Source organism: Zingiber officinale, chromosome 2B (assembly GCF_018446385.1).
Source record: "Zingiber officinale cultivar Zhangliang chromosome 2B, Zo_v1.1, whole genome shotgun sequence".
In the NCBI taxonomy this organism is placed as follows: Eukaryota; Viridiplantae; Streptophyta; class Magnoliopsida; order Zingiberales; family Zingiberaceae; genus Zingiber; species Zingiber officinale.
In genome coordinates, this window is record NC_055989.1 from 116119469 (window position 1) to 116144275 (window position 24807).

Sequence of the window (24807 nt, forward strand, 5' to 3'; positions counted from 1 at the left end):
AAACTAATTAAGGATATGTATGAGGATGTAACGACTAGAGTAAAGACTTCAGGCGAGTAACTGAAGCATTTTCAATAAAGATAGGGTTAACTCTAAGTTCTTATCATTTTACACTAATTATGGACGAACTCACTATACACATTTAAGACAAAGTACCATGGTTCATGTTGTTTCTAGATGATATTAGTTTGGTAGATGAAACACGTGAAGGATTAAATGCTAAACTATAATCTTAGCTGGAAACACTAAAGGGAAAAGTTTTAGGCTTAGTAGAATAAAGACAGAATATATGAAATTTAAGTTTAGCAATATTAGACGTAATGAGATAATTGTTAAAATAGGAGATGATGAGTTGCCCGAAACCGAGAGTTTTAAATATTTAAGATCATTTTTGCAAAACGATGGAGGGATCGAGAGAGATGTTTACATAGAATTCAAGTAGGATGGTTGAAATGGAGGAGAGCATCGTGTGTTTTATGTGATCGTAAAGTATCTCTAAAATTTAAAGGAAAGTTCTACAAAATCGCAGTTAGACTTGCTATATTATATAGAGCTGAATATTGGGCTATAACTCAGCACATGAGCAGAATATGAGAACTGCAAAAATGAGGATGTGTGAACATACGAGGATGGACAGAATAAAAAATGAGAGCATTAGAGAGAAAGTTAGAGTTGTATCTATTAAGAAAAACTTCGAGAGACACGTTTAAGATGGTATGAGCTTGTACTTAGACGACCAATAAATGTTCCAGTTAGGCGATATGAAATTATAACAAACACATATCAAATAAGGAAGAGGAAGACCAAAAAAGACTTGGTTAGGACCAATAAAGGAAGATAAAATTTATTTAAGTATAAATGATGATATAGTAGGAGATAGCACTCAATGGCGTAAAAGGATCCATATAACCGATCCCACCTAGTGGGAAAAAGCTTGGTTGTTTTTGTCGTGGTTGTTCTTGTCTGTCTTCTTTTATCTCTCAATTAGCTCATCTCATAGTAAAATGATTATTGAACTAAACTATCATTCTTGATACGAATTAACCTTGTTATGCTGAAGTTTCAGATTTTAACTGTAATGGTACAATTTTGGTCTCATGTTGTGTAGTTGTATGCTCCCAAGCATACTAAGAGGAATTAAAAAAAGACGGTCTAGTCCATGAAGCTCCGGTCCATGCGCGGTAGGAAGGGTTGGACCATGTTGGGTCTATTATGTTGGAGTTGCAAGGTTGCAAACATAGTCTCACATTGAAAACACATGAGAATCTCCATTGGCATGAGGCCTTTTGGGTAGAACCCAAGAGCAAAATCATGAGAGTTTAGGCCTAAAGTGGATAATATCATGCAATTGTGGAGATATCTAAATTTTTTATGATCCTACATATTATATGCTACCTTCGCCCGCATTCAAGATTTGAACCCATGACCACAAGGTCACACTATTACAATTTTATTATTGCAGCAAACCTCCCCTTCAAGAGGAATTAACATAAGATTAATTTAATATTCCTCTACTTTTCTTGTTTGCTTTAAAAAATGTTTATAATAATTAAAAAATTATTAAAAAAATTAGAGCAATAAATTATAAAAAATTATAAATTTTAAAAATATTTTTTTTAGCAATAACGTATTCAATTTAAGTTTATTGTACCATACCAATACTTTTCTTTAATAAGATTACATTAATTAATTAGATAATTGAATTAAATTTTTTTCACTCTTATTACTTCAATGTGTTGATTGAATAGAACTTTGTACTCTAAAAAAATAAAAAATATTATTTAGATTCATCTTGATGTGTGCCCTAGTATTCTAAGTTGTCAGCATAATATAATACTCATTGGTTACATTAGTATGGGCGAAGAAGGTGGGAATACCCATGTCTATTAGTATTAAGGGTTGGTATTGGAATACAAGTTTTGACTTTGCCGCCTAGAACAGTGTGAGATTTTAAACCATATTGATAGGAATGGAGATTGACATTAATTTTTTGCCATTCTAATGATCCATACTGTTATTTTCATCATTTGATTCGAATAACAACCCAAAACATTTTCCTTTATCTGGAATATAGGATCCTTAAGTGCTTGATGTTCTTGTTTTTCTGTCAGCAATTTCGAATTGTTGTATTTTATCAGTATCCGAATCTTACTGTGATACTGCTGCATATCATAATATCTGAAACTATTCTCTTTGGCAGGTATGATCCTCGAAAGCGTATAACTGCAGCACAAGCACTTGAGCATGAGTAAGGATTTTTTTTCTTTATGTAGGTAGATTTAAAATTTTTGTCCAATGTCATGGACCCAATATTATACAAAAAAATGAGAAGAATAAAAAAATAATTGAGAAAAAAATTAGAAAAAAATTCAGTTATAGAGTACTAAGCAAATGTGTCATAGATTACCCACGCCAATTGACCACCCAAACCAACACTGGGAAATCTGTGGAATTGTCCCTCGTTGACCAGTGATAACTGAATGTACTGGGTGGAATAGTTTTTTGAAACAGGATACGTGCATGGATAACTGGTTGTGCCATTTCCTGTTTTATTGCCTTGCTATTTGCTGAAGACTTCAAGTGATACCTTATAATTCTTATGCTAGCTATTAAGCATCAGTCAGCCATTTTGACATGACATGTATTCAGTTTACACTTCAAATTTCATACTTCCAATTTCAAAAATGAATAAATAAAGAAGAAGCTTAAGAATCCAATTTTACACCCTGATACATATAAAGCTCAATTAACTCAACTATGGGCTTGGTTGCCTTTTACTTGTTATAGGAACTTGGAAGTTTCATTCTACTGTACAAAGATCATTTTGTTAAAAATTAATCTTTATTTTTGATATTTTTCTAAACCTCCTTCACATTTATGGTTATGTTTAAATTACACAAAAAATCTCATTCTATTTAAAACATTGTTGAATTGGTTGAATTTCTGTGTTTAGACTCAATGTGGTCTGATGCTTTCCGTGGACCCGCATTGGTAGGTGCACTAGGTTGCCTTTTTATTGACTACCAAGTGAAATGTTTGATAAATGACAATATATTCTGAGATATTCAAAGACAGTGACATTGCTTATTTTCCAACAGTACAACAATAAAACTCCTTCCATTTTGTACTTGGACCATTCCTTGGATCATATAATCAATTCTTTCTTCCATCGACCAGATATTTAGATCCATAGGGCTATCAAATAGCTTGGATCCTAGTATACCAGTTTCCTCTACCACATCAAACACATTAATTTGTTACGGATATCAATGTCTCCCTTTTGTTGAGCAACATCTAAGCCAATAAATACTTCAAATTACCTAAATCCTTGATTTGAAAGTGTTGATGAACGTACAATTTCAACCTTTTGATTTCAGCTGAATCATCAACAATCATGATGTCATCCACATGACCAATGAAAAGGGTACATTTTAACTAAGAGGTAAAGAGAAATACTGAATGTTTCGCTTTGAGATACTTGATGATACAAAAAATTTAGCATAGAATTCAATTTACCAAATCATTCTTTATAGTGACCTTTTCAATTTCCACACAGGCACTAAGCTTGGTAGGTTTCTCTGTCAGTCTATCCCTATACCTCTTCATCTAATTCATCCTAAAGGGAAGACATTTTTGGCATCCAATTGATACATAGATATAGCCGCCAATGTGAAAAAAGCTAAAGTTGACATAGCCACAAGAGAGAATAAGTCCCTTTAGTTAATGTTATATATCTTTTGTGTATACGATTTCTCTGCTAATTGAGATTTAAGTTTTGCAAATTGAGCCATTAGGGAATGATTTATAGTAAACAAGCATTTGCAACCAAACAATAGCTAGAAGGAAAAGTCATAAGTTCCCAAATACCAATAGAATATAATGTTTCTATTTTGTCTATCATAGTTCATCTTCATCTCAGATTTGATAAAGCCTCTAAGCTAATCTGAGGTATCCTAACACAATCTAAAGTAGAATATTTTGGAGAGATGCATATGAAATGTAATGAGAAAGGAGATGTGAGATATTGCATTTAGGAGTTCTTAGTTTAACATGAAGGCCAAGATCAAAGGTGTAGTTCAGGACCATGTAAGTTTGTTAGGGCAGGGTATTTGGTGAAGGAACTACATTGAGCTTAAATTGTGGTCTTCTACTGTTCATTGGAGTAGTAGTCAAGTCTCTAGTATCAATCACAAGATTGAGTAGACCATGAAGTACTTATGGAAAGCATTTCAACTATTGTGTTGGGTCTATTGAGCAAGAGAAAAGAGTGGATTCCGAGAATGTCACATCAATTTAAATGATAGCTCAATATAACTTGAAGAATAACATGATCGCCATTCTGTAGCTTAGAACACTTGACACTTGAAAACATAGGGCTTGTTTGGTTCATAAATTTTTTCTATTTTCAGTTTTCAGATTCTTGAAAATAAAAGAAACTATTTAAAATAAAAAAGGAAAAAATATTTATGGTACCACTCTAATAAATATAAATATGCCAAACAATTGATGTTAACTATTTATTTTGCATCTCTTTGTAGCTGTTAAATTTTATTTTTCTAAAGGAAATTAAAATAAAACTTTTCCTTAAACAAATATGGTTTAAGGGATCAATTTAATATTCTTAGCGGCTAAGATATTAATAAAGCAAGTGTTAGCAAATACAGGATTGGTATCATGAGGGAAGGAAATAGAAAAAGGAACTCGACCATAAGAAATGGACAGGAACGTGCTTTATAAGATGGCATGATGTGAGAACCATATCATTTCAAAATTGGAGAGAAGCCCTCATATGAAGGGCAATTTTCTTACTGTCTCAATCAAATGCCTATTCTTTCTTTAATGCAACAAAATGTGTTCCAGTGTTTGAGAATAATATGATTGATGGAAAAATTAAATAGAAAAACTGAAGGACAGCATTGTTAGAATTGTATGATTTGCAATTCCAATCATATGATTCAAATCGGATCTGCAATAGAATTGTATCTATTTGATACACATTGGTCTTCATCTGATCATGTGAAGGAACATTTTGAAGCCAAAGAATGAAAGAAGTGTGAGTATTAAATTAGCTTGGTCCATTCCATTCAAATTTCTCTTCCTCTTTTGTACAAACTTGCAGTGTCTGTCTGAAGCTCTCTACTCTTCTCATCACTGTCCATGAGTGAAGAAGGCATCCTCCATTTTTTTTTTTGATAAGAAAAAATTTCATATCCTAGTTCAAGAGTACAGAAAATGGTCTATAGTGGCTATTTATGACTGACACGGCATCAGATCAGAGTACACCCCTAAGACCTATATATATGTATACACACACTCTTGAATATTCTCTCAACACTTAATTGTTCACCCTCAAAGATACATTTATTTCTAACTCATCATACATAGTGTATTAACGAAGACAACGCCAAGTACTGAGCCTTTGTTAATACCCTATTCCCACGGTAACATCTTTCAAATACTCTTAGAGCCCGTGTACATCTCCTATGGCATATGGAGCCGGTCTCTGACCCTCCTCCATAACTCAGCAATAGGGGGCACCCAAAAAATAGATGTTCCTTTGTTTTCAACACTTGTCGACAAAATGCACATTGCTTATCCTACTCCTGCCTGTCTTTAGTGTGAAGACGGCCCAAGGCCAGCATCCAACAAGTGGCAGCATGACTCGGCTGCAATTAAATTTTCCACACTGTTCGTGCCTAGACTATGACATCTAAAGAAATCATATGATTGCGCCACTCCACTGCCCTGTGCGAACCATCTTGCTAGTCTTTGTCTAGCATCAGACGTGAGCCTCTGAAAGAATTCGGTCCCGTATTAGTAGTAACCTCTTAATCAATGGTGTATATGAAGGAGATACTTCTTAGGACCACACATCTGCACGCCTTAGATACCGATGGTGGGCCCATTTGATCCAAAGAGCATCTACTTTTACCTTAATCCGCTAAAGTACTTTAGCTAGCAGAACTAAGTTCTAACTTTTTAACTCCTGTAATCCCAATCCTCCTTCCTCCTTTAGTTTACACATATCGGGCCAAGATACCGGAGGATGCTTAGCTGTCCACATAAAGGATCTACAAATTCTATAGATATGTCTATGACCCTATAGACACTGGTAAGATGGACATCCAAAAACATTCCACTCCTTGAAGCACCGAGGAAATAAGTTGTGCCTTTCCTGCATATGATAGAGTGTGTCTTGGCCAACTATTAAAACGCCGAACTGCTCAGCTGCAAGGGCAACCCTAAGATATCTAAACGGTATAGATCTCTTATGAAAGCCCATGATGGACAACAACCTCATGCGGACCCTATCCTCAACTCCAGCCAAGTAAATGCATGATTTCAACCCGCTATTTCCCCAAATTCATGCAGACAGGTAGATAAGGTTCTAATTAAATTCTCATCACCCTTGCTAAATAGGAGATTGTCAGCATAGTCTAGGTGGGTTAGTCCTAGGGGTGCACACTGGGGATGAAATCTGAAGGCCGAACCAACTCTACACTGTTGAATTTGTCTCCCAAAGATTTCTATACATATTCCAAATAGATATGGTGACCATGGGTCTTCTTGCTGCAACCCCCTAGCTCAACAGAATAGCCCAAAAGTCCCTCCATTAATGGTGAGTATGAGTTAGTGGTCACACATTCCATAATCCAATCTATAAACTTCCTTGCAACCCCGAAAGTGCCTACTTCAGGAAATTCCAGTGGACCGAGTCAAATGCCTTTTGTAGGTCAATCTTCATGATGCAGCTCGGAGACAATCACTTTCGATTGTATTTTCTAAAAAGTTCCTTAGTCAAGTGGATGTTATCTATAATGAACCTGCCCTTTACAAACGCAACTTGTGACTGATGTAAGAACTTGTTCATGATATTTGCTAGACAACCTGCCAATAACTTCGATACGACTTTGTAGGCATGGGAAGACTTCGGGACTAGAAAAATCAAAGTATGGTTCCATTTCTTAAGTAACTTCCCACTGTTGAAGAATTCCAGGACTGTGTCAGAAAAATCTCTTCCAACCATGTCCCAAGCTTGCTTAAAAAACCTCGATCCATAGCCATCAGAGCCCGGGGTATGCTAGTCCGCTTTGTCAAAGAGTGCCTCCTTGATCTCCTCAGCTGTAGGAAGGCAGACATGCTGAGCCGTTAAAGAATCTGACCAACCTTCAGGCAGGATGTTGGGAATTCAGTCCTGTCTATTTGCGTGCCAAGTTGGTTCTGAAAGTAATTAGTAAATACTCCAACAACCTCCCTAAAAGATTCAGGAAGATTGTCATTCTCACTTTCTACCACTGTGATTTCATTGCGCTTGTTATTTCTTTGTACGATCGCATGAAAAAACGAGGAGATACGGTCCACCTGTTTGAAATAATCTAGCTTGGCATGCTGCATGCTGAAGTTGTGTTCAGTTGAATTTAATCGGGAAGCAGCTTGTTGAATTTCTTTGTAATTGGCAACCATAGTTCCACAAGACAGTCCAGCTTCTTGAGCTTCCTCCAATCTCAGTCGTGCTGCTGCTTGTGCCGAAATGTGTGCTGAAAGTGCATGGTATTAAGAGTTTTTAAGTCCAATTTCAGAAGTTTCAGAATCTGCACAATTCTGTACTGAGCTATTCCCTGCCCAATCTGCTGCGTGTAGGTTGTCCATTTGATGTTAACCAGTTCCAGGAAAGTGTTGTGCTTGACCCACATATTGAAAAACTTGAATGACTTGAGGATTTGAATGATATGGTTCAGAATAGAGACAATGCAGAGGCCGAATGATCTCACAAGTAGCCCGCGGGAGTGAAGTTAGCAAAACTTTGTAGCTTAGCCTCCAACCAATATTTATTCACTAGTGCTCGATCAAGTTTACTATACATGTTGTCGTTGGACCAGGTATATCTGCAATCTGTATGGTTTAAATCCTCTAGATCAGCAATTGCAACAAAATCTTGGAACTCCGTAAGACTGTTTTGTGAGAGAGGGATTCCACCATGCTTGTCCTCTATTGATAGGTAAGCATTGAAATCCCCTATGACAACCCAAGGCAAAGCTATATCATCTGATAGATGCTGCAGGTGTTCCCATAACGGTCTCCTTCCCAGAGCAGTCAATCTGCCATACACAAAGATGATAGCTATGGATCTGCATGTCACTTTACAGGCACTTTACAATGCACAAACTGATCATGCCATTCCTGTACCTCAAGTTCAACCCTTTGTTCATCCCATATCAACAATATCCTACTCCGACCATCTGGAACATCTAGTTGTTCCATCTTGAAAATCACCTCAATTTCAATTTCTGATAACTCAGTGCTGATAGTTTAGTTTCCAGCACTCCTAACACTGCTAATTTATTAGTACAAAGGAAGTTTTCCACTCCCTTTTGCTTGAGGCCTTTATTGAGGCCTCGTATATTCCAGCTAGCATGCTTCTCGGGCCGGTTCACTTTGTATTCTCCCACTAGGTTCAGTATTATAAGGAATATCCTCTTGCAGTAACCATTTTGGTACTGTTGTATTTTCTGTTGCTATTTGTTTTCCTTTGCTCGTCATCTCTATTTGCTTGCCTGACGGTTCTGTGGCACCCATAGCCCTGCTCATGCTCCGGGTCATGGGGGCTGACTTATGGGATACCTCAGTTTCTGAATGGACATTTTTTTAACCTGTGCCGATTTCTGCAACAGATCCTGAATTTGTGCCAGTGTGTACCAAACCATGTTTCTGGCCTCCTTTCCTTCTTCCATATTGCTGAACCACCCTTTTCTCAGGTATAATTTCTTTACCTTTATCCGGCCGAACTCCATCAGGCTTCAATCCTTCCCTTTGACTTGCTAATTGGCTAGCCTCCTGCTGCCCCAAACTGATATGAAGATTGTTAGGCAATGTGGTCTCTGAATTGAGCTGGAGGGTTCTTGAAACAGGTACAATTTCCTTGCCTTTATTCAGGTGAGAGCCATCTTGCTGAGACTGCAAAGTTTCTCTTTAGTTATCTGTTTGGCCAACCTCCTGCGGCCCCAAATTGATTTCAGGATTGTCATGCAATGCAGCTTCTGGAATAAGGGTATTCCCATGTGGTTTGGAATTCGACAGAATTGACTTACTGCACCGAGAATCATTTTGATCATCACTCTTACAATGTTCTTGATAATGACCCATGTGCTGACATTGCAAACAGAACTTAAATTTTGATTCTAAATGAAGGGGTAGGGCTATCTCAATACCGCTAGGCAGCATGACGGGGATAACAATCAATGGTTCTTTGGTGATGTTTACTTCCACAAGCAGTCGGGCAACATTAATTCGCCCTCTTTGTTTCGTCACCTGGTCTGTATAGAGTGACCTGCCAAGTAACGAGGCTATTTTGCTCACAGCTTGCACCGTCCAACATTCTAGCGGGAGATTGAAATTTGAACCCAAATCGGCAGCCGTTGGAGCTCCTCCCGCCGAAAAAAGAAACAAGTGGGAAGAGGTTTCAGGTATAGCGGCAACCTAACGCAATGTATGGACGACCACGTAACACTTTGCCACAATCCTCCGCATTCTGAAATTTAAATAGCAGCCACATGGTTTTATGTAGTTGAACTTCGTAGTTGACCCTCCACCTGTTCGCCATGCTTTTTATGCCAGCCGGGAAACATCCTACGAAACGCCCGACTAAGTAGTTTCCAATGGCATTTTCAATTGTGTCAACATCCTCCAGCTCCAGTGCAACATTGCAACATTCCCAGTTCCGGTTGAACAAAGTGTAAAGCGTTTTCGTCAGTGAAAAATCTGTTGGAAGAGAACAGATTAGTCCAACATTTTTTATTTTTGAAGCCCTCCTGATTTTGTTGTTCCGCCGGGTTATCATTGGAGTCCATAGTTGGTACCCGTGCAACACTGATTAAGGCCACGAAGGTTGCACCAGAGGCTGCACCACCGGCTGTTGTGCTGCTGCCGCAATTCGCCTTCTACCCCCATGCCTGCGATTCCTTGCCTGATTCGGTAAGTGGGACATAGTTGGAATGCTGATTTGATAGGTTGGCAGCCTTGGAAAGTGGTGGCCAATTAGCAAGCTTACAAATCCAGCTAGAATTACCAAATAAATATGAATCAGATTGCTTTAAAGGCGAGAATAAATCATTTCCAAAGATGACCAGGATTTGTCTCCCAAATCCAGAAGTAAATGGAGAAAACCTGCTAGCCTTCCAAATAGAGGAATTTCCTTGTGCGAAAACCAGCCACAAGGATCCACTGTGTCGCCACTGATGGGTTACACAAGACACATCATCATACCTTCCACATCATCTGCCCTCCACGTCAGCCTTCTTCCATCCAGCACCAGCAGAAGTTGTCACCAGCGTCGAAAAGCTTGATTCTTTCTGAATCACCAGCCACAAGAACCCCACCCAATCTTCTTAGATGATTTCCATAACTCTTAAGAATCAACACCAAGAAATCTTTGCACATAAAATGCCCAAACTACCAAGGGGAGCCTTCTTGCCCGTGCGAGAGGATCTAATCCAGGGAACCTCCCAAATTAGAAACCGTTGAACAAGAGCACTTTTGCCAATATGAACTTTGGGATGGTTTGCCGTCACCTTCTCCCTAGAGAGAAGGGAGAGTTTCTCTCTCTAAACAACACTCCCTTGGCATTTAACTTAAGAAGACATCCTCCTGTCTCATGCTAGTATAGTGAAGAAGATAGCATCCACCGCTTGCACTACTACCAGTGTCTAAGACTTGCTCTCCACTGGTCATTCCTCCACTGGCCTTTTTCTTATTCCTTCACCACCAGATTGCTCTAAACATCTTCCTCTCTGTCTAGCCAGTTAGAAGACGACCAGCAACACCACACCAACATATTTTTATCTCGTCTGCATGACCCTTGACTGGCTAACGACCCACTATAGGTTCTCTTCCTCACTTGATTCTTCTTCTTCAATTGACAACTGTGTCTTTTCTTTGTCCGTGGCCAATGGCTATCTCTCCAACAAGCAAGGTAACCTTTCTTTGGCAAACAATATATAATTCCCAGTACACTGGTGAGTGATGGTTAATTAACTATTCTATTTCTTTGATTTAATCAAAGTATCAAACTGTATATTGGATAGTGGTATTATACTAATATACCCAATTCAGTATTCTGTTTTTCTATTAGTTGTTAGTGTTAGTTTTATGCTACTATATGCTCCCAAAAAGAAAGTACAGATAACTGATATTACGTGGGAATGATGTAAGGAACTTGGTGAAGGAAATAAAATGAGATTGGAGTGCAATTGCTGCAGAAATAAATATTGGGGCAGTGTTATTAGAATGAAGAATCATCTAGCTGGAACTAGAAATGAAGTTACACCTCATTCACAGTTTCTGGAGATGTCAAAAAATTAGTTTTTGAAGATATTTAGTGGCTTGAAAGATGATATGACAGAATGTTTAAGTGAAAAAATGTGTTAGTGTCGGTATTAAGCGAGCAGGAAGAGGAATGAAAGCTTTTGTACTAAAAGGAGTTAAACTTGGTAAAAAGCAAATTACAATGAATATGAATGTGAAAATAAGTAAACTTATGAAGATTACGGTAATGTTAAAGATTCATATAAAAAATTCAATTGCTTGATGAATTGATACATTGATTGGTGAGAAAATGTTATCCAGGTCATGACTGAGTACTTTTTACCATGTAGCAGCAAGAAGATTGTTGGAAGAGAAGAAAAAAAATTGGTTTCCTTGACTAGTACATTGTTTAGATCTTATTCACTATTTCAAAAGCAAAGCATATCACTGTCTTTATTTATCATCACATAATAGTACTTGTACTAAAAATTTAGGTAGGTGATTTGCTGTGATAAGATTTTCCATATTATATCACATTAAAGAGTATGCTAGAAAAAAAGACTCTTAGGTCAATATTTGTATCCGAGGAATGGGCTAACATTTCTTTTGCAAGAGATTTTAAACAAAGACTGTGTAAGATATTGTGTTATGGGATCAAAGATTTTGGAAATCGATGTAGTTCTACTTGAAACATGTGATGCAAAACCGACTATGAGATGTATCAATGAGGCAATAGATAGAGCCAAAGGCTGAACTTTAAAACTTTAATTCTCTGTTTATCCCAGCAGATGGATAGAGGAGAGATGGATGATCTCTAGGGAAATATAATTCACCGTGGAAAAGAAAATAAAATAATTTCCTAGGAAGGAAATGAGGAGGGGGGCCTGTCGTGAGCTTGCAACTACTGTGTGGCTTCAAGTTGAAGCCAGGCCATCACCACAAATTGTGGTCCCTTAGCTACAGCTAGCTTGCAGCCACCAGCTTGTGGCTAGGCCGTGATTGCGAGCTCACTGTTGTGCTTGTGACAAACAATGGTAGACCGTCGGAAAAGACAAACTGTTAGCTCGGGAAGAAAGAAAATGTGTTCCTTCTAGGTTCGGGTGGATGAAAAAAATGAGCAAAATTGATCTGGGAAAAAATTGTAAGTCCATCCTATTTCTCATTTTATGCCAGTTTAATGAAGAAAGTCAGAAACTATCTTAACTTTCATGTAATCCATCCTTTTTCCTATTTTGTTCTTCAGGGTAAACAGGGCATAAAGAAATTGAAGCTCGTTATCGACATGTTTAGAAACTCAATGATACTCGATTAAATTTATAGCTTTATAAACTTACTGCTTTAATATTAATTATAGTTTTATTATTTAATTTTATTACACAACACATTTATAATGTAACAAATTGTCATTTTGATGCTTTCAAATTTTTAGGTCCCATTGTTATTAAAATTTCAATCTAGATGTGGAAGTAAAAGTTGGTTTGAATACTTTTTTTCTCCTTAACTTCGTAGTTAAAATAAGACCTGATGTTTCTTAAGAAAAGTTATATAGCTTTATGATGGGAAAGCTATGATTAAGAATGTCTTAAGACATTTTCATTTTAAGCCTAACTTGTAGTGGTAAGTTATGCTAGAGAAATTGGAGGACACTCGAACATATGTACTCTAAAAGAAGAAATCATTTGTAGTAGTAAAAATATCCTTGTTTATACCCAACTAAAATCTTCAACTTGAATTGAGGCAAGAAAACTTGACAAGAGAAAGGGGATTTGTATGGTCCAATATATCTATCAGATATGGAGTTTGTTGATAAATATATTACAGAAGCTGAGGACCCTTGTTTACCGGATGATCATTCATAGATGGATGTCTAAGAATGTTTTAATATTGAAGATGGGGCATTTGTGAAAAGGAAAAAGAGGGAAATGTATAATAATGAATTTCCAGATATTTATATTCATGATAACTAAGAAGTATGTGTCAAAGAAACTCCTGAATTGAGAATCTAGGTTTATGACCTAGAGGCATGTGTCAAAGAAGCAGTAGAAGTATCTCCATAACTAAGGATGTCACGAAATGCGATGGTGCAATTTAGGAGGGTTACCACTGAAGTAAACATTTATACTCCACGTGTGTATAACAAATGTGTCTTTTACTGGCAGACTTACTACCCATCTTGAGGAGTTGTAGGATGAAGTGCTACACAATTGTTGAGGAAATTGTCATTTTAACTATTGATGGATTTATTGCCTTACTGGAGAAAAATCACTACAATAAGGGGTTGGTTCCCAGTTCTCATCGGAAGATGCTGATGTAGTTGCAAAAAAGGTGAACTCTGTGGCAACAAGAGATCACAACAGAAGGGATGAACTGCAGGCAAAGGAGACAACAGTACAAGGTGAAGGATGAAACATGGTCAGCACTGCCTTCAGTGATGGTGAATTGGTAGTGGCTACCAACTCAATACTCAATTGTGTTTGTGAAATGTTAATCCATTAGGCGTTGAGATTGGAAGCCCAGGTATGTTTGCTTGGGACAAAGATAATAGTAGTGTTCTCTGCTGGTGAAGTCATATGCTTAGCGATGTGCAAATCTGTGAAGCTATTCATCAACTGCTTTTGATGAACTGTTTGATCTGTGTGCTTCACATGGATCTTGGTTGGAGGATTCCCTGGTTGATTGTTGGATAACACCTAGAATTGCACCACGGGAAGGTTTTCAATAAATTGAGGAAGGTTGTGTTATGGTGTGATGTCTATGTTACTGGTTGAGAACCTTGTTCCCTAGGTATCACATGAGCTGGTGTGGCAAGGCATAGATCCGAGGGAGGCACAAGTGAAGCATATCGGACAACAATGCCAAAGGAATTGTTCACTGATGGCAGTAGCATCATGAGGAATTATGGGACAAGGAAAACAATGTTGGAGAAGACCTAGAGTGCACCAGGGTAAGGTCTTTAATCAATCAAGGAAGGTTGTGCTATGGTATGATGTCTAAGCTACTGGTCGAGAGCCCTTGTTTCTAGGTATTACATGAGCTGATGTGGCAATCCATAAATCTGAGGGAGGCACAAGTCAAACAAATTGGACAACAATGCCAAAAGAGTTGCACCATGAGGAATTACGGGACAAGGAAACAACAATGTTGGTAGATTGCAAAGATGAGCTGGTTAGCATGCACTAGAAATACATTTCAACTCTGACATGTTGATTTGTGGAAAATTAACTATGGAAGTATCAGAACTAGGGTTAAGCTCCTTACGTGGTCTTGTATCTCTATGTATTATGTTCATTTTACATAAACATTCTAGTAAATCAGCCCCTAGCTGTTCAAAACCAAGTCCCTAACAATTTCAATATAAATGGGAAGAAGAGGAGACTGGCTGCTTTGGTTCATAACAGTGGTATAGAATCTTCTATGTTAATTGTCATTGCCTAATTGGAAGTGGAAAGTTCATAAACTTGTTAGACTCATGGATAGACTATATGAAGTCAGCACAATGTTTGCAATGGATTTTTTTATTGTCAAGTTGTCAACATAAGCCTCCATGATTCATAGGTAGTCCCTTCCACTGATCTACCATGTCTTACCATTAAGCTTTTACTAGTGCAATAACTTAATTGGGTTTGCATAGCATACTAATTGGTACTTATCAAATAACATTTCTTTGAAAATTCAAATGATAATCCACATTCAACATGCAATTCATCAACTTTTCACATTTCTATAGCTAAAATTATGCAAAATGAGTTTTCATTGCACTGATATTTTGCTCATGTCCTGTAGGATTAAAGAATCAGGCTGAGAAACTTTCTATATCTTTATCAATTATTATTTCATATTGCATCAAGTTCTCTTTAAATTTTTCTAGATATGATTGAGGTTTTGAATGTGTGTTATTTTATATTTGTGTGTTGATTTTGTTTAACAGTTTTATCGCTTGTTTATGTTAGAAAATTATTGGCTTGCTTTCTCATTCCAGGTACTTCCGCATGGATCCTCTGCCAGGACGGAAGTAAGTTTCTATTATATATATATTAAACTGTATCATATCACGTCCTGTAATATTCACTTAGCAATTAAGCTTAATTTGTTCTTTGGAATATTTTATTATTGCTAGTTTTACTGTATGCCACTTTTTCACATTTAAATCACGATTAAAAAATATTACTTCTTCAGTGCTTTAGTGCCATCTCAGCCAGGAGAAAAAACTGTTAACTACCCTGCTCGTCCTGTCGATCAGACTGCAGATTTTGAGGGAACAGTTCCTGTCCAACCTTCTCAGCCGGTACCAAAAGTAGATACTGGATTTATGAAAGTTCTATTTTATTGATGGCATCTCTTCATTGATTTCAAGCTTTGTGCATCATATGCCATGTGAAATATGACAAGTTACCTTTCAGCGCTACAATTTCACAAGGATGTACATACATAATTGCCTCTGTTTTGGCTTGCTTTCAAGTTGGTACTAGTGCAAAACATAAATGTTGAATATTAATTTATTAATTATTCTTGGCTTCCAGGTTGAACTTGGTACTTTGTTTAATTCTAATACACTACTCTGACCCACCTAACCAAATACTGACCTAGCTTCCTGTTAGTTCAATTGATGTTTCATGATAATTGAACTTGGAATATGTTATTTAAATAATGAAGTTAATTCAGAGAATTACCAGTGTTTTTCCCTTTTAAATGTTCAATGTTTCTCAGTTATATCACAAGCTGCTATAATTTCATATATTCTGATTTGATCATAGTGCATAGGAATTGCACAAAAAATTCTATGATTACTATCGCTGAGAACATAGACAAGGGTGTAATATGTGTGATTTGCAATGAAGCTGATAATAAAGGTGTTACCTCACTAAGTAATTAACTAGGTAAGTTTCATGATCTTGTACATCACCATCATCGTCATCAAACTGTCCTACCTAACTATTTGGAATGGTACAATTATTCTTCCATTCAGATCTATGCAAAACATATATGTAAAAAGTAGTAATACTTAACTAGATATTTTTATTACATGGACTAATGTGTTATTTATTCTCTCTTCCCCTTACACTTTTCTCTTGATTCAAGTCTTTTAATTATATTGGTAATCCTTGAATATCATACTACCTTAATCTATTTTCTTTCGTGCTCACTTACACAATACACAATACCTTAATTTATCTATATTGAACAAGAAAGTAATATTGATGAAAATACCATTAACAAGATTACTAACACGCAATTGAAATAGAGAAAGCTTAATAGAGTCTTGTGTGATTGTCTTGTACCTTAAAGCTATAATGAAGATTTTATAACACTCTAATAGGACTTATGGTACAATTATGAATCAAAGGTTTGAGTTAGTGAACAAAATGTAAAAGATGAAAAAAAAAAAAGATTTATAAAGTTACTAAAAAGGATACGAGTATAATTAGGTGTAGGACTAATTTTAGGTATAGGAACACACTACTTATCATTAGTATTCTCTCGTCTCTTCTGTTGCTTGTGTTGGTACTGAGTTTTGTACCGCCAACACTTCAACATGGGACATGATAAATTTAGTTACTTTTTATTATCTTTTGTAGTTTGTTTCATGAAATTCTAATTTAATTGATTATGTGAATTTTATTTCCAAAAGCAAACAAATATGGTTAAAGAAAGTAAACTTTATATGAATTCATCTCAGTATCCATCGCAGTAAGAACTAGTAAGATCATTTTTAACTCAACTATCTAATTAGTATAGCTTTATTAATTGTACAAATTTAAGTGGAATAAAATTAAATGGCTAAAACTCATCTTAATTTTACTATGCACGCTTTTGACACATTGAACAACATGTCAACTATCAGCATGATATAGTATAATAAAATTTATATTTATTTGACTATCCAATTACTATATTTTTTATTATTAGAAGTTGTACTATTTTATAAATTATTGCTCTAAAATTTTAATTCAAATGACTTTAAACTTGCAATAAGCTTATTAATGATGAGAACTATAGGGATTAAAACTTATTTGCATAGTTTAAAATCTCATATTTCGTTTCACTCGCGGACCAACATGCCTCTGTGCCGGCGTGCCTCAAGGCTTAGCGATGCATCCAGAGACTTCGCGTCGGCCCAACATGTCCAGATGTGTTGCCCGACAACGCATTCAGACACTGATGACGCATCGTGACGCAAAACAGGTGGGCAGAGGTGAAAGGTTTTAACTTAGGTTTATTTAAATAACTTAGGTTAATATTTTAATTAGCTCCTAGCTATGATTGAGATAATTTAGATAGACTTAATTATTACATAATAAAATTATCTTATTAATTTAATATATATATTTTAAATATTTAGATTAAATTTTTTATTTTTAGTTAATTTATTTTATATTTAAAAAATACCAAAATTATGTTGGCACGACACGATATAGTACCGAAATTGTATCGTTCCAATCCGGGACCGAAACCTCGATATAGGTCGAGATTTTAAATCTTGCTTATTCAAATTCATTTTAATATTTTTAAGAGTGTGCAACAAACATGACATCAAAACAACACCATTTAGTCAACTCGTGTCTAAATCTCTTATTGGAATTTTATATTTGTTCATATTAATTATTTCATCAATTTTTTTTACTAAATTTAAATTTTATTTAATTAGATTTCATTCTACTTATAATACTTTTAAAGTTTTTCTCCCCAATTTGATCTTCAATTTTAATCTAATTATATTTATCAATTAACATAATATCATTTGCAAATAACACGCAACAATAAGATTTATTGATAATATAATTTCTTATTGCATATTTTATAAATATAAAAGAAAAGAAAATGAATTAATTTTTTCAAAACCCACAACAATAGTTGTTTATGGAACCTTTGGATTTCTTTGAATAAAAAAATCATATGCAAATCCTTCTTTTCATCATATTATTTCATTTCTTGTCTAATTTAATAAATAACATAAATGGTTGATCATAGACATGAAATAACTTTCCATGGTTCTATGGTTTACCATCAATTTAATTCTTCTATAATTAGAACATTGTACATCACCTTTATTCTCATAGATAGACGCTAAAATACTTTCCATCTCTTTTTAGGAATCACTTTGTGCCTGAATAACCTAGTAATCAAATTACACTTTGATCGCTTGAACTCTTCCTACTGGAATTATATCTAGACTGACACTTTTACTCACCCTCATTTTCTTTTAAAACATATTTAACCTCACTTGATCTAATATTACAGATAAATCTATGTTTCCTATATTTACCATAATTGTCATTCTTTTGAACCAAATTAATTGTAGATTGCCATTAAATAGTTCATAAAAGTAATTTTTCCTTAATTGCATTATCATCAATTAGAGTTTTTGTTTTTTCGTCTTTTATGGATCAAAATCGAATTCGATATTTAGTCCTTTCGCTATCATGGAACTCTTATTGCATGCCTTAAAGTGTGCGATGCTTTTGACTTTTTTACCTCAATTATAGTTCATTACTATTTAAATCATCTTCATTTCTATAATTTTGATAATCTATAAGCTTTACTTCTTATAGTCTTTAAACTCTTCTTATATTTCTTACACCTACCTTTATACTTTGTAAAATTTGTTGTCGCTATGTTCTTAATTTTATTTGCCATCTAGTTCACATAACATTAATATTAGTAACTCTTCATTCCAAACTTTTTCTTTAATCATTCTATCTTTGAAAAGTCTTATTTTGTTGTCTTTAAAGTTTTTCCATTTAATTCATCTCAAATAAAATTTCCTTTTATTACATTTTCTATGACTCGTATTTAATGCCATTAGCCAGTATTGGTTTATTAAGGCATTCACCAAGTATTTTCTTACTATTTCTACACATAATTTTATCTACCTTCATAGTAACTGAAAACATCTATCTGACTATGATTGCTGTTACTTTTTAAGCAAATTAAATATTCATTTCTCTTCTAAAGAGTGTACAATCATAAGTTCATTCGATGCAACAAAAACCAAAATTGTACTACTCCATTATTTCTTTTTCTCAATGCAAAACCTCTACGTTAGCCTTTATACTTCTTATAGATGCAAAACCTCTATGTTCCCCTTTATACTTCTTATAGGATCACCCCCCAATGTCCATTTAAATCTCCTATTCTAAGTTTGTCAATTGTTTCGTAGGACACCATGAATAATGTTATCTATTTATCCCCCAAAATTTTTTATGATCTGATCATTCAATCTTACTTGTGGAGCAGATTCTTTAATATATTATTTCCTAAAATAAACTTTAGCACAATAATACTATCTCTACATATTTTCACTACAATGGGAAGATCAAAAGGAGACATGTGGAATATAATACTAATAACATATGTTCATATTTTTCTAAAATCAACTTTAGCACAATTATTCTATTTAGATCTTTCAACTTTGATGACCTTGTCTTTGTATGGTCATTTTCCTATAAGGGAAGGATCAAAGGAAAAAAGTATGGGAAAAGCTTCTCTTGCTCTAATTCTTGCCATTTCCTTGGGCAGGAATGGACAGATGGAAGTAAGAGACTAAAGATTCCCCAACTCCTTTACATAATGCCTTCACTCATATCAAGCGGAGACAAGTATTAACATGCTTGATTCATTCGAATCACAAATTAGGAGAATATTTCCTTATTCATTACCACAACATTGTGAGAGTGATTCGTATTCTGCATCACATCTGGATGCTAGGTGATGGGTCACTTTTTTGGGTGCCCACTTAACTCACCCTTTGGATATTGAGGTACCTCTTAAATCCACTTATAGGTGACTAATTAGCCTTATTAAGGATGAATTAAGATTTTTGTTTATACATTTGGACAAATATTAACTTTGTCTATCAGCCTTTCTCATCCAAACTTTGTGGTATTGGTGGTTCTCATGATTTGTATCTTAGTTGAATACGTGCTTAAATTCTAACATATGAAGTTATGTGTAATTAGTTAGCTAGAGAAAATATTTAGATAAACAAATATATGATCAATAACATTGGTTACATGTTGGATTAAACAGTTTTAGAACTATATTAATGGGCATGATCATATTGGCTTGTGTAATCCATGGTTTAAATTTTTTAACATTTTATTCTATGTCAATCAGTGGCCCTGTGCGTCAAAATCAAAAACAGATTGCACATGACAAAGCTACATGTTAATCTTGTACTAAGTGTGCCACCTCTATTTACTGTTTCAGTAAGAGCAATATAAACTTTAGTTTTGGTCCGAGACAAATGTAAACCTTATGAACACAAGCCATTTGAAATTGAAATTAAGCATTAATGACCTCATTCCCATCTAATTTCCTTTAGCAATCCATTCTGTTTCCATCCATGAACAACTTTATCCTTATGAACATAAATAATTTAAAATTGAAATTAAGTATTAATGACCTGATTCCCATCAACTCTTCCCTCTAATTTTTTATAAAACACAATCATAATATAACAATCTCTATTCTGTTTTCATCAACAAACAACTTTATTCTTTTTTTTTCTTTGATGAACATTTAGTATTTTTAATTTGAACAAATTAACTTATATTTAATTTTAAATATTTAAATATTGATTCATTGAATTTTCACAGTCATGCATTTATTTTTTATTTTTATTTGATTTAATTCCTTTATAAATGTTTATATTATTTTACTAGGAGCAACTTTATTGTATTTCTTTAATAAGCAATCACATAATTGGTTAAAACTTAAAAAATAAGTGTATCAATACATTTTGAAAATTTTAAATATTTAAGTTTTGATTCATTAAATTTTAACATTAACTTTTATTTTATTATTATTTATTTGATTTAATTCCTCTATAAATGTTTGTATTATTTATCTAGAAATAACTTTATTATATTTCTTAATAAGAAATCACATAATTTGTACAAAATTAATTCCCATAAAATGTGTATCAGAATATCTAATTACATTTTTTTTCACCTTCCTAAACTATTTATCAGCCATTGATTAACCTCTCAAATATTTCCTTTCTTCATGAAAGAATATATGTTTTTTCATGGGTTCTTCCATTAATTAGCTATTGATGTTGACAAATGTAATCTTCATCACTCTTTTATTTTGTCAAACTAATTCCTTTATAATCTTGCATAATCTCATGAGTTATGAATCTCATAATTATCAAATCTTTCACTATTCTCTTTGAAATTAATTTGGATTCATATTTTATACTCATGCTTGTTCCAATTCTAATTAGTCTAGTCAAACTTCCAGTTGACTTCAGCTAATGTCTATTACTAGACACATGGATTAACCAATTCAAATATCAAATTTCGTAGGAGTAATGTTTATCATGAGGATGGGAAATTCTAGTGTTGATCCTGCTCAGTGTTGCAAGTGTTTATACTCCTTTCCAATGCAAGACACTCGTTCTAGTAGACACAATTACTAAAACATTAGTAAAGATTTTCTAATCAAATTAAACTAAATTGAAGTGTTTATTTTACTTTTTGGTTTCTAGATTTTTAGAGTTGTATGAAACTGTCGTATTCTTGTTTTACCTTTGTTGGTTCCATATCACTATCAAAGTTTCAAATTGTTCTCTGTAGTTTGTATCTTCTTCATGTATAAACTATTCTTGAACTTATTCCTTGATATATGGGCCATGCTGTGGATCTATAGCCAGATATCAATTGTCTTAAAAAATTCCAATCAAGTAAATATTCATGTAATTTACTTTGGTAAAATATTTAAATGTTTCTTTTTTAGGTGTCTTCTGCAAATGCTGCTTCCGGAAATGTTGCAGCATCTGTTGGTCCTTCGAGATCCATGCCTCGGCCTATACATATGGTTGGGATGCAAAGGATGCCAAACGCAAACATGACATCTTTCAACGTTGCATCCCAAGCTGGCATTGCTCCTCCAAATTCTGGTGGTCTTCCTTTGCAAAGAGGTGGAGCTGGTGCTCATGGCCATCAGCAACAGGTAATCTTTAGCAACTTTCCTTTTTTTCCCCTCTGATTTGGTTGTTAATATTTGTCTACTAAAAGCAGTTGAGACGAAAAGATCCAGGAATGGGAATGCAGAATCCTAATTATCCTCAACAGAAGAGGCGTTTTTGAGGTAATTGCTTATGAGTTTCTAGTATCATAGGATTCCACAGGAGCAGGGGGAGTCTTCTCTAATCTCAAAGTTATAAGTAAACTCATGCTAGTTGGATTCCACAGGAGCAGTGGGAGTCATCTCTAATCTCAAAGTTTTAAGTAGACTCATGCTAGTTCAAACTCTACTTTTCTCATTAGCAAGAAAAATATTCTAGGATTTAGAATTTTGTGTTGTAAATCAGCCTGTGCCTTGTGGCGTTCAACTGGCTCTTTGATTGTCCCCTGTTTTCCACTTGTGAAATGTGTTGATCAAGTTTTTCCACGGAGGGTTAAGCTCATCCAAGTGTCCAATCTGTTTAGGCTGGTATCCTTTCCTGTAGGACAACTGGGATTATGCGACTGCACTTTACCAATTTGGAAAAGTGACCTTAGTTGGATCGTCCAGCGCCGCAGTGGGACCCTATATGAGGATTTTGGCTTTGGTTAGGGGAGAGTTTTACGATGACTCATGCAAGTATCTGAATGGATAGGCATAACGCTTCATTTGGGTTTTGGTAGGCTTGGTTTACCAGAGTAGAAAACTAGGAGAAGGTGATGAGAAGGAAAGCAATACAAGATTGCATGTAAATGATTTAGTGAGAGTCAGTTGACCAATTTTCAATTGTTTAATGATTTAGCGCCGGAACATGAGCCCCAATACATGCTTAATTCTCACGGAATTGTGGAAAAAACAGCAATTGCTGCCATATTATTTGCTACACTGTTGTCGATTATTTTTTATTGAAGATTTTCGTTTTGAATAGATAAATGCAGATTTTTTAATCTGAAGATTTCTCAATACAAGAATTGACTGCAGCATCATTACAGAAGATAACGGAAGAAAGAAGCTGTTTCTATGATTTCTGAACCAATATCATCATCCAACAATGAAAAAGGAATGCAAAAAAAAGAAACCATTATGTAAACTGGCTTTCTCATGGGAGGCAACAGCACTCTGTGACAGAATAGTAGAATCGTTTAATCAACTTTAATTTGTTCTGGGATAATTTCCATTTCCTACTGGAATAAACATTTTCTCATGTCCGCCGGCGTAGCCAGATTCATATGGAATGGCCTTTTCCTGTAACATTGTGTTGGAATGATATGATGGCTTCTTTCATTACAGTGTCTACGTGCGAAAGCTTAGGAATATTTTGATTGATTATTAATGATTTAAATAATTTGATAATTATATTTTAATGAAAATTTTTATCCCACATAAATTTATGAGCAATGATATGTTTAAGGAAAAAATCTTAAGAAAAAATTGACACAAATTCTTGATCCATCATTTTATTTTTTTTGTGGGTCTTATCATTTTTATGTGTCATTGAGCATATTATTTTTCTAAATTTATTAGGGGTTATTTGTACAAACTAAACGTTCTATAAAGAACATTTCTTGCCCGCTTCTATTGCTTGGACCCTTCAGTTGGTTGGTTCATCACTGTAATTCTAAAATGTGGGATCTAAGTCCACAAGCAAATATAGGCAGCTCGTCCACTTTGTTCACTATCTACTATGAACTTCCGTCCTTGGGATTATGGTATCGTGGTAGGATATTCAAGTTGTCACTTAGATATCTACGGTTCGATTCTCAGCTATGGTGTATTTGTAAGAATTTTTTCTCCGAATGGGGGATACAATCAAAGGATGTTGGATTTTTGGGCTGGCTGCGCGTGTACTTTTTGATTTATCTTGATGATCAATGAAAAATTTCTATGGAGTCAGGTCGGTTACTAGAGATAGTCAATAAAATTAATTGAGATTATTATTATTATTATTACTACGAATTTCCCATTGGGTGAAGATTCCCAGTGAACCGACTTTGACTTGCCATTTGATTGTCTACCTCAATTGCCAAACTCTGTTAAGAGCAGTTCATGGCAATGTCGTCGGAAAGTTCTCAATCGCCATATGCTAATGGATATGGCCACACTAGTTTACTTCGCACCTCAAGGTGATGATGATCCTAAAAACGCTCCTTAAACAGTTAAACCACAAGGTGATGATGATCCTAAAAACGCTCCTTAAACAGTTAAACCACCTCTATTCCACTTTACACGTCTCCTTCAGTACAATCACAAATGCTATTCCTTATGTTTGCATTTGAGCTCAGCAATAATATTTTGCAGCAGCATAGGCATCGTCTTTGTGCACTCATCTCTTATCATCCCCGGTTAGCACAGCTGAACGTTTAGAAGGTTTTCAAATGAAGTTGATTGCCCACTTTAAAATGGCATGTCTCAAACTCGTCTTTGTCACAAAGTCATCATCCTAAAATGAGCACCACCATAATGAACATGACCATGACCATGAGAATCTTCTTCCACGATATTGCCATTAAGAAGATATATATTTCTCAGCTAAATTGTAGTTAGATGAACAATCTTTGC

At 35.0% G+C, this 24807-nt stretch overlaps 1 protein-coding gene across 4 annotated transcripts; it reads left to right on the top strand.

The window, feature by feature from the left end:
- Window positions 1-2075: 2075 nt before the first annotated feature.
- Window positions 2076-23499, top strand: LOC122046881 (cyclin-dependent kinase E-1-like). Of its 4 annotated transcripts, none has more exons than XM_042607812.1 (6): window positions 2076-2248; window positions 15281-15313; window positions 15478-15595; window positions 22039-22254; window positions 22323-22392; window positions 23177-23499. In XM_042607812.1, exons 1-5 carry the CDS (start codon window positions 2091-2093, stop codon window positions 22389-22391), a joined length of 594 nt encoding a protein of 197 aa, XP_042463746.1. In that variant the 5' UTR covers window positions 2076-2090; the 3' UTR covers window position 22392; window positions 23177-23499. The 4 variants fall into 4 exon arrangements, with proteins under 4 accessions (XP_042463746.1, XP_042463745.1, XP_042463747.1 ...); XM_042607811.1 differs by having other exon boundaries at window positions 23230-23499; XM_042607813.1 differs by having other exon boundaries at window positions 23241-23499.
- The last annotated feature ends 1308 nt before the right edge of the window (window positions 23500-24807 follow it).